Source organism: Athene noctua, chromosome 4 (assembly GCF_965140245.1).
Source record: "Athene noctua chromosome 4, bAthNoc1.hap1.1, whole genome shotgun sequence".
NCBI classification, from domain to species: Eukaryota; Metazoa; Chordata; class Aves; order Strigiformes; family Strigidae; genus Athene; species Athene noctua.
In genome coordinates, this window is record NC_134040.1 from 26,195,246 (window position 1) to 26,213,752 (window position 18,507).

Genomic DNA, 18,507 nt, shown 5'->3' on the forward strand with positions numbered 1-18,507 from the left:
CATAGCGCTGAGGGATATGGTGTAGTTGGGAAAGGTCAGTATTAGGTTAATGGTTGGACTAGGTGATCTTCAAGGTCTTTTCCAACCTTGATGATTGTGTGGTAACTGTAGTGTTAAGCACTGAAGCTAGGCTCCCTAAGGCTTCAAGGCTCCCTGAGAAGTCACTGCAGAGATGAGATTAATTGCTCTGTCAAACTGCCTCTCAGCCTAAAGTTAGGAGAAGCTAATGAGGCTGATTTTGACCAAAATACCTGCAATTGTAATTAACTTTATTGTAATTAATTGTAAACAAACAAACAAAAAAAGTAAACTTTAGTATAGTTTATTCCTTTTGATTCTTGCTTTTTCTAATATGTTACTTGGCTACAAAAATTTCAAAATTTCTTTGCTATGATTTATTGACTGGACATAAACTTCTGCTTAGCAATAGGAGAACAATTCATTTAAAGCTGTACTGAGTATGCCGATATCCTCCTCCCTGGTGTTTGGTCTTATCTGCAATCTAGACAAAAGTGTAAAGGTGTAAGTAATTAAGGAAAAAAGTAGTTAGAGACTGGAGTTCTTCCAATTTATGTTGTGCATGTGATAGACTATCTCCTTTAGCTCCTCGTCTGCTACTCCCTGATTCTGTGATATCTGAATACTTCGGCAAAAAAGGAGCTTGAGTGATGGTAGGAGTCAGATGGTTTTGTCTGTCCTCAGTTCTTTGTATGACATTTGCACATCAAGAGTGGGATTACTATGAGCAAAACATGGTGCAATTTCAAGCACTTCAGCTATTGTACAATAGGTGTTATTTCTTTAAGGGGTTCTTTAGCATATATTGAGTAACATGACAACATAAGTAACCTCTCACTCTGTCCCTTTTTATGTGAAGCAGGATTGAAAGATAGTTTTTTGCATCTGTGTTTCAAGCAGTGTTTGTGCATCAGGAAAGTGTTTTTAACCTAACCTGTATTTTACAGGTCAAAAGGGAATAATGGTGTGTGTTTCCCACCCTGACTTCTTTCAAGTCGGATTTGTGCCTTTTCCTCAAATTTTTGTTCTCCGAGCAAGTCTTTTTGTACAGTGATAGTGATACACTATTTAAAGTGATGGATAACAATGAGTGTGTGTTGCTCTTTAGGAAATGGAAGGCATTTTGCATTTGTGTTCTATTTTTTGCTCTATTAAGCTGTCTTGATTGGGTTTGGTTTCTGCCAGTTTATAAAGACTGTGATTTATTTTAGTGAGAATGACTTTATTTTTGTTTTAGCATTAAAATCCATGATCTGTCAGACCTGAGAGAAATGTATGCCATAATAAACTTGGATGATGAAAACAAAGGTATGTTAATGGTCTCCATGAGGATAGAAATTTTTACAAATGAAGTAAACCAAAATTTTGATGGTGACTCTGTTCACATGAGTGAAAGTACTGTTGTTGGAAAAACTGTGTAAGTACAGAATTTATCATAAATTCCTTCTTTCCCACTTGTATTTATTAGGTGACCCATAACAAAATGGGAATCTATTTCATTTTATCTATTCAAAGTATAGAGAAGTACAGCTCTCAGAATATTTGATCAGTTAGTGTTTTGGTTTTTTGAATCTGTAATGCAGTATATTCAGATTACTAAAATAATATACTTAACTGGTTTTTGTTTCTTTCCATTGTTTTTCTGGTAGCTTTTTTTTTTATTTTTCAGTATTTCTTGTACTGACATATGATACTTAATCTGTTCTCATCCTGATATACAGGATTTGTGCCTGTGGCTTCCAGAACATTGTTACAAGAGTATGTTCTTGGGTAATGAGTTACGACCATTATCTCCTCTTGTAGTGCCCGTAAATACTTCACTTATTGTCAAATCTTCACCCTTAGGAAAATGCTAAATTAGTAAATTACGGGTTTGGTTTGAGTGCTTCCAGTTAATCTTGGAATTACATTGATTGGTTATGAGTACAGTAGTACATACATTCCTAGGTATACATTCCTACCATTTTCACATCTTAAAGCAAAATAATTGTTTCTTGGTTTTAGTAGTCAAAGAAAGGCCTTTTTTTTTTTTTTTTTTTCCTGCAAAAACTTGTGAATGTTTTAGGTGTAGATCAGCTGGCTTGGACAGATGATGGACAGTTGTTGGCAGTATCTACACGAAGAGGATCCCTCCATGTTTTCTTGACAAAGCTTCCAATCCTTGGAGATGCCTGCAGTACGCGGATTGCCTACCTCACTTCTCTTCTTGAAGTTACTGTAGCAAATCATGTGGAGAGAGTATGATAACCTCTTCCTTTTAATCTTCATTTAGATATAAGTAATGTAGATATGAATAGTGGATGAAAATTGTTTTATTTTGTTTTGTTTTCTTACAGGAGCTACCAGTCACAGTCTCTGTTGAAGTAGAGCCTAGTTTTGTTGCTATTGGTGTTTATCATTTGGCTGTAGGAATGAACAATCGGGCTTGGTTTTATTCACTTGGAGAGAATAGTAAGCATAAATTTAGTTCTCTTAAAAGTACTACATCATTGTGCTTTATTTTATTAATTCGGTATTGTGTTTAGCAGTTCTGGACATTCCACATTGTACAATAACAACTTAAATTTCCATATGGTCCTTTTAGGACCAGATAATGATCTTCGCAAAGTGAAGCAGTTATGACAAGGCATTGTAAATAATAGAAAGCAAGCTTCAGGTTCAAGGTATTGGTAATGAAATGTAGAATGTTTCTTTTTTATTGTTTTCTTTTCATGTTGTTAACCAATGAAGGACTTTTAAGCTTTGGGACATTATTTGACCATGTCTTTAAATACTAAGTTTGGCAGAGTACCTAGGAACTATATGATCAGAGGGTTTAATTACTCAGTTTGGTAGAATTTCATGTTGTTTACATGGGATAAGGTAAAATTGGTTATGTTATGTCCAAATTTTAGACAGTGGATTTAAAACTTTCATGTCACTCTAAGCTCACCTTTCATAAATTTATCGAAATTCAAAATATATCAAAATAAATTTATTATCAGATAATAAATTTATCAAAACTGTAAGAATACTAGTCAGAGTTGTGTAAGAAAAGAGTTTCTCTTGTCTTTTCTAACCAGTTCTGACTGCTAAGAAGAAAGTCTCTGTGTGACTTGTCCCCTTTCTGCTTAGTTGTGAGTTTTTCACATCTGATTACTTAGCTGCAAATTTAGATGATGATAAGTGAAGACCTATACAAAATCAAAATATTTTTACCTTTTCTTTTCTGTTTGAACTCTTTAGATATAAAAAAGCTTAAAGATGTGGAGTACCTGGGGACAGTAGCAAGTATGCACCTTAATTCCGATTATGCTGCTGCTCTTTTTGAGGGTAAAGTCCAGTTGCATATGGTAAGAGCTCTGGCAGTTTGGAGTGTTGAACTAATGAGCTGATCTAAGATGAACAAGTTAATACAATTTTTAAAATGAGAAAAAATGGAGTGATCTTCAGTTATCATAATAAAGATAAATATTTAAAATTATTTAGGGTTTTTTTGCTGGCTAATTAAAATATAAAGCTGAGCTCCTATAGACTTTAGAAATACAACCTAGCCTAGAATAGGTGAAGAAAAAGTGTTTTCTTGTGAACTATTCAACAAGTTTTATTTTAAAAGTCTCTGTGGGCATTTGACAGAAGCAGATGCTGGATAAAAAGGGATGCACGTGCAGATTTGTTTTCATCTCATTTCCTTACTGTTTGATATAAACAAGACTATGATACCTCATTGTTAACAGTGGAGTTTTTCAGTTTGTTCTATTCTTTGTATTTAGATAGAAAGTGAAGGTTTGGATGCTCAGGAGGAACGAGAAACTCGGCTGTTCCCAGCAGATGATGATAAATACCGAATTTTGTGCCATGCTTTAACTAGTGACTTCCTCATATATGGTACAGATGTGAGTCATGCTTCTGTTTTTAAAGATATTTTGAGATGGAATATATTTCTAGCTGAATTGTTTGGATTATTACTCGTACTTCTAGTAAAAAAATTGTGCTTCTGAGAAGCTTACAGTGGATTATTTTCTATGCAAGAACTTTATGCAAATACAGTCAGAATTGCATCCAACTTCCTTTACTAGTGCACTGGCAGGAAGGTTAAGTTTTGCTTTTAGTAGTGTTTGTTGCAAAACACTGATTTTAATAGCAGAATTTAATTCTGTTGCATTAGTGAGAGAGCTGGCAATCAAACTGTCTTCCAGATATAAGAAAGAACGTAGCACTTGCCTTGCGAATTTGTGGATTTAGGTGCTGATGTGATAGATGGGGACAAAAAGGTACCTAGGTAAACAAGTATGATAGCATAAATGGAAGTCTTGACTTACTATTGAAGCCTTTGCCCCACGAGAATTTTTTTTAGGTTTTTCAACAAAAATAGGAATTAAGAGGGCACATGTGAACATGCTTAAGGATTTTTCCAGAGATTTTCCTTTGTATGAGAGGTAGTTTCTTTTCTTCTAGTATTTTCTGGCGCTGGGAATACAGAGCATATTTGGCACTCTTTGTGACACAAACTGATGTATTGTCCTTCCAGAAGAAAGAATCACTCTCTCTGGTGTTATCACTGGTTTAATAACTGTTGGAGTGGTTTTGGAGCAGTTGAGGGCTTTCCCACCTTCACAGTGGTATTGATAAATATGAAGTACTAAATTCGCAACTGATCAGTTTGATGTGTGCAAATTTTACAATTGTCTTCAAAAGCCACCTTTTACTTTCAGTGTTCTTTGTGTGACACTGGTTGAAATATAGCATTAATCACAAATCAGTTTGATTGCTTTTCTCCCCTGAATTAGGTACATCTGCTCTTAAGAATGTGTGGTTCTTCCTTGGAGGCAAATTTTTGAGCTTTGAAGGTTTAGTTTCTCTCAGCAATGAGGCAGGATTTCCCCTGTTTAGAGAAGTGCACAGTAAATACAGCTTGTGTCCACAAAGCAGAGTCAGATAAACAACAAAACCAACAGAAAATCCCTCAAACCTCCAACTCCTTTCCCCACCCTCCAGAAAGCTCCAGGTCTTCCTATCCTGCCCAAAACCAGCTGTGAATGAAGGAGGAAGACAAAAAATCACCCAGAAGTATTTTTCTGTAAACACTCTTCATGCTTAACACTCTAAGATGGGAGAAACTACAATGAAGTTAATTATCCATTTGCCACTTACTGATGTCATTATTAGCTTTTTCTGTTATTTCTCATTAGACTGGAGTTATTCATTATTTCTACATTGAAGACTGGCAGTATGTGAATGAATATCGGCATCCTGTCAGTGTAAGAAAAATTTTTCCAGATCCCAATGGAACCAGAATGGCTTTCATAGATGACAAAAGTGATGGCTTTGTCTATTGTCCAGTAAGTTAGTGTGAGATATCCGTACAGTTGTATTTACAAGCAGGCTCTTTGTCTATTATAGAGTGTATTTAATACAGAATGAAGACACTTTTGTCACTCCAACATGTATGCTGGTAGAAGAATTTGCTAAAGTGGCTTGAAGATAACTCAGTTGTAATGTAAGGGAATAAAAACTGTCGTGGTAGATCAGGACAATTTCATTATACTAAATTCCTGATCAGTATTTTTCTGAAATGTGTGTGGTTTTGTATTCAGATAGAGATATTTTAGCTGCCAATTTCACTGCATATTATTACTATACCTTTTTTCTAAGAAAAGTAAATAACATTCATATAATGTGCATTTTCTCCATTTATTTCCCTTCTGAATTATGTTATTCAGAGTCACTGCTTATACAAAAACTTTTTCTTAATACATTGTTTCTATTTATTCACTATTTATATTCTCTTTTTATTTTTAATCATAACCAGAATGAATATTTAGTTTGTCTCCTTAGTCACTTGCTAGTAATTTTACTTTTGCATTATTTGTAGGTAAAAGATAGATTATATGAGATTCCAAACTTCTCACCAACTATTAAAGGAGTCCTGTGGGAAAACTGGCCAATGGATAAAGGTGTTTTTGTTGCTTTTGATGATGATAAAGTGTACACTTACGTTTTTCATAAGGATGCCATTCAAGGTACTGTAAATGTTTTTAAAAGCTTAGTATTTTAGTTAATAAAGTAAAGCATGTTCTGAATCTTCATCTTAAATATTTTTCATAATTGCATATAAAAATAAAGAGTACTACAGAAGTTTTAAGGTGCAACTGATGAATAGTAGTTGCTTTGTAGGTTTCTCTGTAAAGCTCCAATAAGGCAGTTTGGTCTTAACTCCCTAAGCTTCTTGCTATTATAATTTTTCACATGAAATTTACACATTGTACTTCAACTGTAATTTGAAATGTTCATGAGAAAATCTTAGGATCAGGGTGACAAAACCTGTATTCACTTACCCTGTTAAACAAAATTGTAATCTTAGCAATTTCTGTATTTCTAATAGAGAAACATTAAGAAATCTACCGACAAACATTTGGAAAATGATTACTTGTTTAGAAGATTTAAGTTATTTATATTTACTGAAAAATGTGTTGTACAGTAGACGGTGACTACCAGATTTAGAGACCTTGAACTAATGCGCAGCAGATCTGCTTTATTTCAGCTGTGACTGCTTGCTACATTTTACATCATATAGGGATTTTTAAATGACGTTGTCTTTTCTTCCTGATCTTTGAATCTAGGATCAAAGATTATTTTGGCAGGTGGCACGGAAGTCCCCTTTTCCCATAAACCTTTGTTGTTGTATAATGGAGAATTAACTTGTCAGACTCCAAGTGGGAAAACAAACAATATCTATCTAAGCACTCACAGTTTCCTTGGCGATTTGAAAGACTTTGGACCTAATGAGCTGACGCAAATGCTTACTCAGACTTTAATGCTGAAAAGGTACATCTGTGTTTTAAATTGTTTTCTTCTGTGTTTATAGCTCAATACAGCATATCCCAGTGATATAAAAATGTCTTGCTGAATATTGACAAGTTAGATTGATCCATGAGTCCATGTAGCTGTCTATGCAGACTAAGTGAAGTAAGTGACCCCGTGGTGCATTATTTGTTTTTCCACTGTCAAGTAAAAGCTGAAGTAATTTTTTTTTCAAGATTGATTTTGGGTTTTATGACAGTGGCTCTTCCAAAACCAGATGAAGGTTCTTCCTGCATACTCCCCTCCCGCTGTAGTGAAGCAGTGCAAAATCAGTTTAATGGAAAGAATGCCACAGTAGGGAAAGCAGATAGTTTCAAAAAAAAGTGTGGTAGAAACAGGTTAAATGGAACTGTAAGTTATGCATTTGTATTTCTCCTTTCTTCTTGACACACCTTTCTCTCCATGGCTTAGAAGTAAATGCTTTTTGTGGTTTCCCTACAATAGTATCAGGAAAAAGATGTGTTGAAGGGGAATTTTAGTTATGAATTACACTAGTTCTAAATGTGTTTTACCTTCTATAGGTTTTCTGAAGCATGGGAGGTGTGCAGACTTCTTAACGACCAGTCTGGTTGGAATGAGCTGGCCAAAGCTTGCTTACAGCATATGGAGGTGGATTTTGCAATACGTGTTTATCGGACATTTGGTAATGCTGGGATGGTTATGTCACTAGAGCAAATAAAGGTAAAATGTAAAGTCCCTTTTAAATAGGAAACGTGATGATTTCATTCTTCTTTAAGAATTGCTGAATTCTTATTTTTGTGCAGATTTTGTTTTTTCAAAATAGAAGGTGAATTATTTTCAAGGAAGTTAATAGTTATAGAGGAGAAAGTGTCCAAACCACATAACTCTTGCTTGGTTTTCTCTTGAAGTGGTTGCAATCTCTACTGGAATGCACGTTCCCTTCTGCATTTGCTTGAGAGCAGCAGAATATATTCGTGTCCACTCATTTTTTCAGCTCTTTTTTCCTCTGTTATTTTTAAGAAAGTGTTTTAAAACATTTTTAAGAAAATGTTTTTTAAAATAGATCACGATTATACATCTAAAAGCGTGCATAAAATAGTACCTTTAAAATATACTTCTGCAGATTGTTGATTTTAGACAGTGTTAGCTATAGTGGCTTTGAGCTACAATAAGAAAGTGAGGTCTTTTTCTGGTTTGTAGAGTCCAATACACATGGTTATAAAATGTAAGGATGTTTTGTTTTACTGGGCTTACTAGATAATGTTACTCAAAAGAATTTATTTTTTTCTTTTGGACTGTTTTTGCACCTATTACATCTTTTTGCAGGGAATAGAGGACCACAACCTTTTAGCAGGACATCTTGCCATGTTTACTAGTGATTTTAATCTGGCTCAGGATTTATATCTGGCATCCTCCTGTCCTATTGCTGCACTTGAGGTATTCATTTAAGATGTGTAGATTTTTTTTCTGCTGCTTTCATCTCCACCTTAATGTTGGAATATTTTACCTTCTGATAATTCTGCCCTTTTATGGTTTTGTTCTTGCCATTGTGTGACTGACAGACATTCTTTTAGGATTAATGTCTCTCAAATTGTCTGAATCTTTCTACAATACTAGCTCTATATTTGTATTCAGAATAATATAAAGTTCCTATTAGAATTCAGAATTTGATACTTGCACCAGAAAATGTTACTGTTCTTTGTTAATAGATGCGAAAAGACTTGCAGCACTGGGACAGTGCACTTCAGCTGGCTAAGCGTTTGGCCCCAGACCAAATCCCTTTCATATCAAAGGAATATGCAGTGCAGCTTGAGTTCATGTAAGTTCTCCTGTAAAGTTGCAGTATAAGAATATTATACCAATACTCATGCTGCCTGAAAGAACATAGAATTGAGGTACAGCTGACTGCATTGCTGAGAGAAGATTCTGTAAGGTCTTGCAGCTATAGTGTGAGGAAGAGTAGTTTTGTAAGGAATGCTTCATGCTAGAGACATATGTTAGCAAATAATAGTTACTTTTGATTAATTTCAGTATATCTGGGTTCTATGCAACTTGTAGGTGAACTGTTATAAGAACATAATCTACCAAATACATAGTTTGTTACAGGCAAGTGCTTGAAAAATAAAGTTAGTTCACACTATTTAACAATTCTTACACTGGATGAAAGCCTTGCCTTTTGCCCATCTTTCCTTAAATAACCAGTAGCCTTCATTTTCTTACATATTTTAGGAAGAGGAGTCCCTGAAAGAGAGAATGTATTAACCATTTGCCATGATATTTTAAAGTCTATTTTATAGCTAATTCTTCACAGATGAAACCTGGTCTGTTTAATGTCTAAACCAAGAGGAAAAATTTTGATCTATTAATAGAGTTTTTAGACAACTCCCCCCTGATAGTGCCCATGGCACTGAGAGAGGACACTTGTTGGTCACAGAAAGGAAGGAACAGAGGCAGTTGAAGCAATGCACCCATCTGTAACTTGAGTTCTGAATGTACTTAAGGAAAAAAAATTGCCTTCATTTTTTATGTTGCAAAAATTCTAAATAATTTTAGAAGGTTAGTTTCATTTATCTTCCAGAAAAATGTGGAAGTAGAGATGAAATTATTGAGGTGTATTGTGCAGATAGATTCTTTACCTGCCTTTCAAGGGAGATTTATTGGTCTCGGTATAACAGAACTGAGAGACGGACTGCCTCTTTGACTAATAGCTTGATAAAGTACACAGGAACTGCCATGACATACTGTGTGACTGTCCATCTTTTGCATACTTCACGTCTTTGTATGGAGTCGTTAATGTCTAAAGCAAGACAGAGACATGCATACTCTGTGTGGTAGGAAGGTAACCGTCTCTTCCTATTAAAAATATTCTTCCATATAACTTTCAGTTTTCTTTTAGGGGCGATTATATTAATGCTCTGGCACATTATGAGAAGGGAATCACTGGAAACAATAAGGTAATTCCTTTTTAGTAATTATAGCGTTTGTACTATCACACTACACATTAAGTCATCGTGTTTCAGACTCATTTCAATTTAGATTTTGTTTATTCAGCTCTAAATCTGTATGACTTGCTTTTGGGATAGCAGTCTTTACGCTTCTCTTGCTTTTATTGTACAGACTTGTGCTTTGTCTAGGTATAAAGCAGTATTGCCTTTGTATTAACATGTCATAACTAGACAGGTTTTTACAGTTTGAGCAGTTTCATAATAGATATGCAAATGTCAGAGAAAATATGGCTAGGATTTTCATTGTTATAACAAAAGTCCTAATTATTCCTTCTGTTCTTCTTTACTGAATTGATATTAGACAAGCACGGATTGTGGTAGAAAATAAACATCATATTCACTAGATCCTCCATTATTCTGGCATTATTTCCCCTAATATTTGGAAATTGTCTATTATGAAGCAGCTTAAATGATAATAGAAGAAAATAATAGGGAAAATAGCAATGTTTTCTGAATTCAAGCTATTGGCTTTATGAAACATCAGTGTCCTTACCAACTTTTTAAAGAAAATAAAGAAAAAGTCCTGCTTATAGTTTATCTACTGTTGGTTTTGGAGGAAAGAAGAGACTAGTAATGAGCTATCTGTAAAACAGATTCTTGTCATGTATGCTTGATCTGGAGAACTCTTGTAAGTGAAATGTAAAAAAAGACAAATCTTAAGGACTAAAACTAAGCCGGGTTCTTCTAAAAAATTGATAGCTGCAGCTAAGCAAGAATTTTGAGACAAATATTGATTTAACTAAATCCATGTAATGTTTTCTTCATTTGTTTCATTGCTTGGTTACTGTGGCTTTTGTGACCTGGTATTTCTGATGTAGAATGTATAGTTACTGCTTTTTATTTGGTTGCCAGTATCAGGAACATGATGAAGCTTGTCTTGCTGGAGTGGCTCAAATGTCCATTCGAATGGGAGATATCCGTCGAGGGGTAAACCAGGCCATTAAACATCCCAGTAGGTTGCTAAAAAGAGACTGTGGAGCTATTCTGGAGTGTATGAAGGTATTCAAAAGAGTTTAATAAAGCCAAGGCTGAATATGTGAATTCATTAAGCCATTTATTTATTTGTAATCTTAATTTAGAAATTATATTTTGATTTTCAATATTGTAGCAATTTTCAGAAGCTGCTCAGCTGTATGAAAAGGGACAATATTATGACAAGGCGGCATCAGTATATATCCGGTGTAAAAACTGGTAAGTACAGGTTTCAGGGAAGTGTTATATTTCAGAGAACTTGCTGTGGTACTCTTTAGAAAGGAAAGATTCTCTGAATAGTATCAATGTCTGATTAATTATGTTTCATTGATTTTATATTTCCCTCAAGCTTAAACAAGAATAGTGTTCTCTCAGAAGCTTCTGTTGTTTTAAAAATGGTCTTACTGTAATTGGGAAATAGTCTTCCTTTTTTGTGTGTGTATTATGTTTAATGTTACCTGCAGTTTTGAGTCCTTTGTGTGTGTGTGCACGTGTCCACTGAATTTAGTAATTTTATTCGTGTAGTTTCTGTTTAGTTCATTACATTTCTTCAGTTATAAAATACATAGCTGAGACTGAATATTCAGATAGTTGGAAGTGATTCTAAGTTGCTGATTCAAGTGAGGTCTATCATGAGTAGTCAAAATCACTGGCATTATGTTCAATACTTTTTTTTTTCCAGTGAATTTTATTATTGTCAAGTTTCCAGTGGAAAAGTACAGTTTACTGAGAGATTTAAGGGCTTAATTCTTGCCTAATTACATTTTATAGACTTGTACTATTAAGAACTGATTGGAGCAGAGATCAGAAGGACCGCTCCTCTTTCATACAAGTCCTCTAAAAATTAGGTTGGAATATTATGTTCATTTACTAAGGAAAATTTTATTCCCTCATAGAGATGTCCGTGTCATCAGAACAGACCAAGAGAATGCTCCATTAAGTAGGGTAGCTTGCATGTAATGACAGCCATGGTTTGTAAAGTGGGAGGCACAAGCTTTGTTTACTCTAGCAGAAGGAGGTTCAGTTTGGGTAGTGCTCTTTTGTTCAGGCAGGGGTGAGATTTAAGGTCAGCCTCTCTTCAGTCTCTCATATTCTTTGTCTTGAAAGGCCCACTGCTTAGTTTGCTGGCTTTTCAAGATTGTATCACTCTGCAATTCCTGAAGCTAGATTTATGGAAGGACTGACATAGTTCTTTGTTCCTTCACACTCTGCTGTTATGGATGTTGTTGCTCAGAGAGTCAGGTTCTAACTGACTAGAGTCCTCTGTACAACCTATGGCCTTAAGCACACAATCACACCTTATTGGTTGTCTTTTTGTACTCTTTTGCACATTCTTTCAGGTTACAGCTTTAATACTGTGCTTCTTCTGTAGATTAATTAGAAAATACCAGAGGTAAAAAATATTAGTCTGGCACTTCTTATGCTCGTATGTCTCAGACTTTAAAAAAAGAAGATACTGTCTCTTAAGTCTGTATGTTCATGAAGTCATCTGTAATTTCTAGTTCTTGCATCTATAAAGTACAGCTTTTTTGTTAAAGTGCCTTCAAAGCTTATACATTATGCTAAATTCTTTTTTAGCCTCCTTTTCAGTGTTGATATAAATATGCCTGGTTTACTGGAGAAAATTTGCAATGTATTTTATTTGGAACATATTGGAAAATTTGGAATATATTTATTAAATAATTATTATCTTGTCTTTCTAGGGCAAAGGTTGGTGAACTACTTCCTCATGTTTCATCTCCAAAGATTCACCTACAGTATGCAAAGGCCAAAGAAGCAGATGGCAGGTGTGTTTGAGTGCTTATCTTTTTTTTATAAAACATGTTGTTATTATTGTTGTTACTATTACTATTATACATTACTCTTTTGGTAAAATAAATTAAAAGACAGACTTTAAATTCTCTATAAAATAGCCTTGTGAAAATGGATTCTGAAATACGAAAACTTAAGGTGTTAAATAAAGATTTTAAACAAAATCTAAGGACCTTCCACTAAGTATCAGAGATATGTTTCTAATTGATTGTTTTCCTTATTAATATCTTTTTAGCAAAAATCATTACAGGTTTTTAGGTACTGCATCCAATGCAGTATTCCACTTAGCAGAGTATTGAAGTTCAGTTTGTTTCTAACAGATCCTTAGCTGTGATTTTTAAACATCATTCAAAGGTGGAATAACTATGAAAGAAAATTTCAGAAAGTTTCATTCTGGAACCAGATGACTGCACTTGCAAAATATTGAATAATGTGAAATTACTGTCTGAAATGAAAGCCCAGAATAGGTTATATTTAATCACAGAGTGTAGTTTCTACTAGTCCTTACATGTAAGTAAGTGTGCTTCAGAATAATACTTTATGTTAGTATGAAACAGCATCAAAGCTAAATGTTTGCATTGATGAGACTAGAAAATACTATTTGAGTCAATTGTGTAGTATGAGAATGAGAAATTTCTTGATCTTGTTTACAGAATAGAAGTCTCATTTTTAAAACTGTACAACTAGTTATGGTCTGTTTGTTGTTGTTATCTCACTCCCAAGTGGCTTCATACAGAACTGATGAAACAGTGATGTTTGCTGATGGAACTGCTTTTAACATATACTAGAAGGGATGCTGGCAGAGTATGTCAAAAATAGTATTGTGATAGACGTTTTCCTGTTTTCTTCGCCTTTCATTCTCCAAAGAGAAAATGAAATAGAGACAAGAAAAACATAGTAAATGCAGAAGAAGGCTATTATATGCAAATTGAAAGGAAGGTGTCACAGAGTAACCTCTCAGAAATAAAATATTGTATGTTTCTTTCACACCATATTGTAAACACTTATTTTTAAGTTAGAAAAACTGATGTGGAACCATTATTTTGCAGGTACAAAGAAGCTGTGATAGCTTATGAGCATGCAAAACAGTGGGACAGTGTAATTCGACTATATTTGGATCACCTTAATAATCCTGAAAAGGCTGTTAATATTGTGAGAGAAACACAGACTCTTGATGGAGCAAAGATGGTGGCCAGGTAACAATCATTTTACACAGGTTGAAATGAAAGAGTGAAAGAGGCCATACTTATTGGAAGTTGTTGAGACTTGCTAACATATCAAACTCTGTTTATTGGTACTTGGCCAGTGGTGATATATTTCAGTTTATTGATTTGAGTTCTCTAAAATTTGGACAGCTAAGCAGGTACTGATTTTTTTTTTTCTGTTTTTAAACTTTCAGATTAAAATCATATTAACCTGAAGTATTAAGTTCAGACAATAAGAAAAATTGCCATGCTGTATTAGAAATGTATCGTCTTTGTATGCCACAAAATATACAGTATTCCTGAAACATTTGGTGTATTCATTATGCTAATTAGTACTAAAATATTAATTTGTTCATTCTGATTAGATTCTTTCTGCAGCTTGGTGACTATGGTTCTGCCATCCAGTTTCTGGTCATGTCCAAGTGCAATAATGAAGCTTTCACATTAGCTCAGCAACACAACAAGATGGAGATTTATGCTGATATCATCAGTGAGTATTCCAGGTTAATTGTTTGCTTGCAGTATGTTTTGCTGTTCTTTTAATGGGTTCAGACCAATTTGAAATCAAAGGGTGTGAAGTTTTATTTTCCAGCCTTTTCCATGTCCAGTCATCACAGATAGAATTAGCAATCTGTGTCTAATTCAGATTTACAGGCTAGACATTGCTTTCAGTTTAGCTGTTGCCTTTGGCCTTTATTCTAGGTTGTTTTCAAATCTTGCCTGTGCTAGAGCTTTTTCTGTTTCTCCACAGAGATAAAGTATTTGTCTAGACTATTTTCTTGTGTCCATTGAGGAATCCCTTTATTTGACCTTTATACATGTTGAACTGCCCTTCCAAAACTGAGAATTTTACTGGCACAATTCTTGATTTTTATCCCCTCTTTTCCTTTTTTCATGGTTCCAGCTTTTTTCTTACCTGTGTATGTCACTTGTCTTTCCTGGTTTTCACTTCAAGGCCCTTCGTGGCCTCCTCTTGTCTCAGTGACAGACAAAAAAGGAGACTTTACTGAGAAGCTGACTCAGGCCATCAAGTCAGTCAGTGTGCAGCTTGTTAATTTGCAATAAATTTTAAATTTTTCACCTGTGTCAGGCACTATTCTTTGTGGAAAGAGTTCCACATATATATCTACCAATTTATCTTATATTTTCAATTAATCTCTTCCTTTAAAAAATGTATTCTTGTTATGAAGGTTACAATAACTTTGCAATAGTAGCTTGGTGATGTGTTGTTGCAGCTGCTTGTCAAGATGGCCACTATTGTTCTACTGTTCCTTATGCTTTCTTCCTTCTCTCCTGTCCAAAATAGGATGTCTCAAATTGTTAACTAACTGGATGGAAAAGGGATTTAGAACTAACTTTGGAGTAGTGACAGTCTTTGTTGTAGACGTGTACATTAAAATGGAATCTTGGTTGGAAGACTAAGTGGTATTCCCGGCTACCACAGAGTTACATTAGTCCTGGTAGTCTTGCTCTGTGCAATACATATATATTCTTGTATTCTTAAACTATGAAAATAATTCAGGTGATAAAACAGAATAGTGATTATGAGATTATTCTTGCCAAGACATAATGGAAAAATTCATTAGTAGGTCATAGTTAGGCCATTTTCTTATGTCTGTTATAAAAACAGAAATCCCATTATGGTGTAAAACCTATGGAAACAATTATTTCACTGCATTATTAGCTCCTAGTATCTGACATTTAGTGTGATTAAATAGGAAAAAATGTCTAAGACATAACTTGAGTCTAGCTGGCTTTGGTTTTCTTTGAATGTTGGTAGAAAAAACCCCTGTAGAATAGGAATTTGTTCCTTCAGTGGGGCCTTTATCTTACTTAATAAGAATACTCTGCTATTATTGCTATGTATCTGTTGCAGGTTCTGAAAGTACTACCAATGAAGATTATCAGAGCATCGCACTATATTTTGAAGGAGAAAAGAAACATTTTCAGGCGGGAAAATTTTTCTTGCTGTGTGGTCAATATGGACGGGTCAGTACTTAAAGAATAAAACAGGGATAGTTAAACATTCATAGAAGCTGTTCAAAATACAGTACTTCAAAATCAGAGATGTTCATAGTGGACCTTAGCTGCCTTAACTGATGACATACTGATATTTTTAAAAAGTGTAAAAAACATAAGTAAATGTTTATATTTACAATTATCTACATTCTGTGAATTATCTAAATTCTGTGAATTATACACTGCCATGCATGTAACTTTTTCATAGCAGTAGAGGCTCCAGGTGGATCTAAATGTTATGAACACAGAAGTAGAATTTATTTATATTTCATTAGCTTGGCCAATGAAGACTTGGTTGCTGACTAATTAATTCAACGTGCCCTTAAAGCTTTTTTTTAAAGAAGGAAATATGTTGACAGAGTTCTTTTTGATCAGTTACAAATCAGTGAACTGACACATATTGAATGTCTGACTTCTGCATACTGAACACATACCAAAAAAATATTACTGATTTTTGCAAATTACAGCCATTATAGGTGACCATTCCTTAAACTGGGTCACAGGGAGGGTCCAGTTACACATTAATCATTAATTTCTTCTCACCATATTGCTCTGAACATCTTTCACATTAAATGAAGGTATACACCAGAATTTGCCAAAGACTCAACGCCTCTTTCTTGCAGGAGTATCTGTAAGAGCAGCTGCTACCTCTGTAGTGTATGTGGTTATCCTTACATCTGTAAAATACAGTCAAGATAAGCATTCAGTGTGCCACTTATCTGTCAAATTGCAGGGAGAAATAACCTGATAAAAATTAGGAAAATGTTAATTTTGTGTATCTCAGTTTTAACTTTTCTTCTGTGTCATTTTAGGCATTAAAGCACTTCATGAAAAGTCCAAGCACAGAAGATAACTTGGCTATAGAAATGGCAATTGAAACAGTAAGCAACTTTGATAAAAGAAAAAATTCTTCATCTTTTCAAGAAGTTTACCTTCAGAGTTGTGACATTTTCATAGCATGAAACTCCACACAGTGTGTTTGGACAGGTTGAAAATAGAAGGAAAACTCTATCAGTAAAGGTGATATCCAAACATTAAAAAAAATTGAATAAGTTAATACTGATACCAGAGGAAAACATGTTTTCAGTCTTCAAAGGAGGGTTTATGAATTCATTCAGATTTTTGTGGTTGTGTGTCAGAGACACCTGAGTTTAGAATAATTATTTTAGCAATATCCATACACAGTTTTTTAGTTTTGCTGATATTTCCAGTCTGCACACTATGGTTAGAGAAGTCAATATGACTCCATTCTCACTCTCTGTCACAGTCACAGAATAGTTGAGATTGGAAGGAACCTCTGGAGGTCATCTGGTCCAACCCCCTGCTCAAGCAGGGCCACCTAGAACTGGTTGCCCAGGACCATATCCAGCTGGCTTTTGAATATCTCCAAGGAGGGAGACTCCACAACCTCTGTGGGCCACCAGTGCCAGTGGTTGGTCACCCTCACAGTGAGAAAGTGTTTCATGATGTTCAGATGAAACCTCCTGTGTTTCAACTGGTGCAGATTGCCTCTGGTCCTGTCACTGGGCAACACTAAAGACAGCCTGGCTCCTTCCTCTTTGTGCCCTCCACTCAAGTAGTTACATAAATGAGAAGATCCCCTCTGAACCTTCTCTTCTCTAGCCTCAACAGTGCCAGCTCTCTCAGCCTTTCCTCATATGACAGATGCTGCAGGTCCTTCATCCAGCCCTTTGCTGGACTCTCTCCAGTATGGCCATGTCTCTCTTGGACTGAGGAACCCAGAACAGGACACAGCACTGCAGGTGTGGCCTCACCTGGAGTAGAGGGGAATGGTCACCTGCCTTGACAAGCTGGCCACGCTCCTAATGCAGCCCAGGATACCATTATCCTCCTGTGCTGCAGGGCCAGATTGGTGGCTCATGTTCATAATGACCCCCAGGTCCTCTTCTGCCAAGCTGCTTTCCATCTGGGCGGCCCCCAGCATGTACAGACACATGGGCTTGTTCCTCCCCAGGTGCAAGATTTTGCATTTCCCCTTGTTGAGCTTCCTGAGGTTTCTGTCAGCCCTTTTCTCCAGCCTGTGGAGCTGGAGCAGGGCAGCACAGCCTTCTAGTGTATCAGCCACTCCACACAGTTTTGTGTCATCAGCAAGCTTCCTCAGGGTGCATTCTGCTCCATCATCCAGATCAGACTGGACCCACTATTGACCCCTGGGGCACACTGCTGGTTACTGGCCTTCAGCTAGACTTTGTATTATTGATCACAAGCCTCTGGGCCTGACCATTCAGCCAGTTTTCAGTCCACCTCACTGTCTGCTCATCCAGCCCATACTTTATCAGCTTCTCTGTGAGGATGTTATGGCAGGCAGTGTCAAAAGTCTTTCCAAAGTCAAGGTAGACAACATCCACTGCTCATTGCTCTCAGATTCCACTATCGGACAGAAGACCAGTTGCAGCATCAGTCTTACACCTTTCAGTTTTCATCCTTATTATCTCTAAAAATCTCTTTTCTATCCCTAAAAAAAGAAGAAATTTGGGATGAAGCAATCTTTGCTAACTAATATTTTGCTCATGATCTCAAAAATTCTGTAGTCATCAGGTCTGTGAACCTACTCTGTTTCTTGAGATTCCCTTCTAGACAATATAAACTGGAAACCTGCCTAAGCAGGCCCATTGCCAGCTTCCAGCTAAGCATTTACTGCCACTGTCACT

At 35.6% G+C, this 18,507-nt stretch overlaps 1 protein-coding gene across 4 annotated transcripts in view; it reads left to right on the plus strand.

The window, feature by feature from the left end:
- The window catches only part of WDR19 (WD repeat domain 19), a 48,385-nt gene that overhangs the window by 13,653 nt on the left and 16,225 nt on the right, over positions 1 to 18,507 (plus strand). For all 4 annotated transcript variants that reach the window (XM_074904667.1, XM_074904668.1, XM_074904669.1 and 1 more), the window contains 19 exons: positions 1,256 to 1,326; positions 2,084 to 2,256; positions 2,355 to 2,469; positions 3,244 to 3,350; positions 3,771 to 3,893; positions 5,190 to 5,339; positions 5,873 to 6,020; positions 6,621 to 6,825; positions 7,383 to 7,542; positions 8,149 to 8,259; positions 8,532 to 8,641; positions 9,719 to 9,776; positions 10,680 to 10,826; positions 10,936 to 11,018; positions 12,503 to 12,586; positions 13,661 to 13,807; positions 14,182 to 14,306; positions 15,693 to 15,805; positions 16,648 to 16,716. In XM_074904667.1, coding sequence (XP_074760768.1) covers positions 1,256 to 1,326; positions 2,084 to 2,256; positions 2,355 to 2,469; positions 3,244 to 3,350; positions 3,771 to 3,893; positions 5,190 to 5,339; positions 5,873 to 6,020; positions 6,621 to 6,825; positions 7,383 to 7,542; positions 8,149 to 8,259; positions 8,532 to 8,641; positions 9,719 to 9,776; positions 10,680 to 10,826; positions 10,936 to 11,018; positions 12,503 to 12,586; positions 13,661 to 13,807; positions 14,182 to 14,306; positions 15,693 to 15,805; positions 16,648 to 16,716 — 2,299 coding nt within the window. The remainder of the gene's footprint in view (positions 1 to 1,255; positions 1,327 to 2,083; positions 2,257 to 2,354; positions 2,470 to 3,243; positions 3,351 to 3,770; positions 3,894 to 5,189; positions 5,340 to 5,872; positions 6,021 to 6,620; positions 6,826 to 7,382; positions 7,543 to 8,148; positions 8,260 to 8,531; positions 8,642 to 9,718; positions 9,777 to 10,679; positions 10,827 to 10,935; positions 11,019 to 12,502; positions 12,587 to 13,660; positions 13,808 to 14,181; positions 14,307 to 15,692; positions 15,806 to 16,647; positions 16,717 to 18,507) is intronic.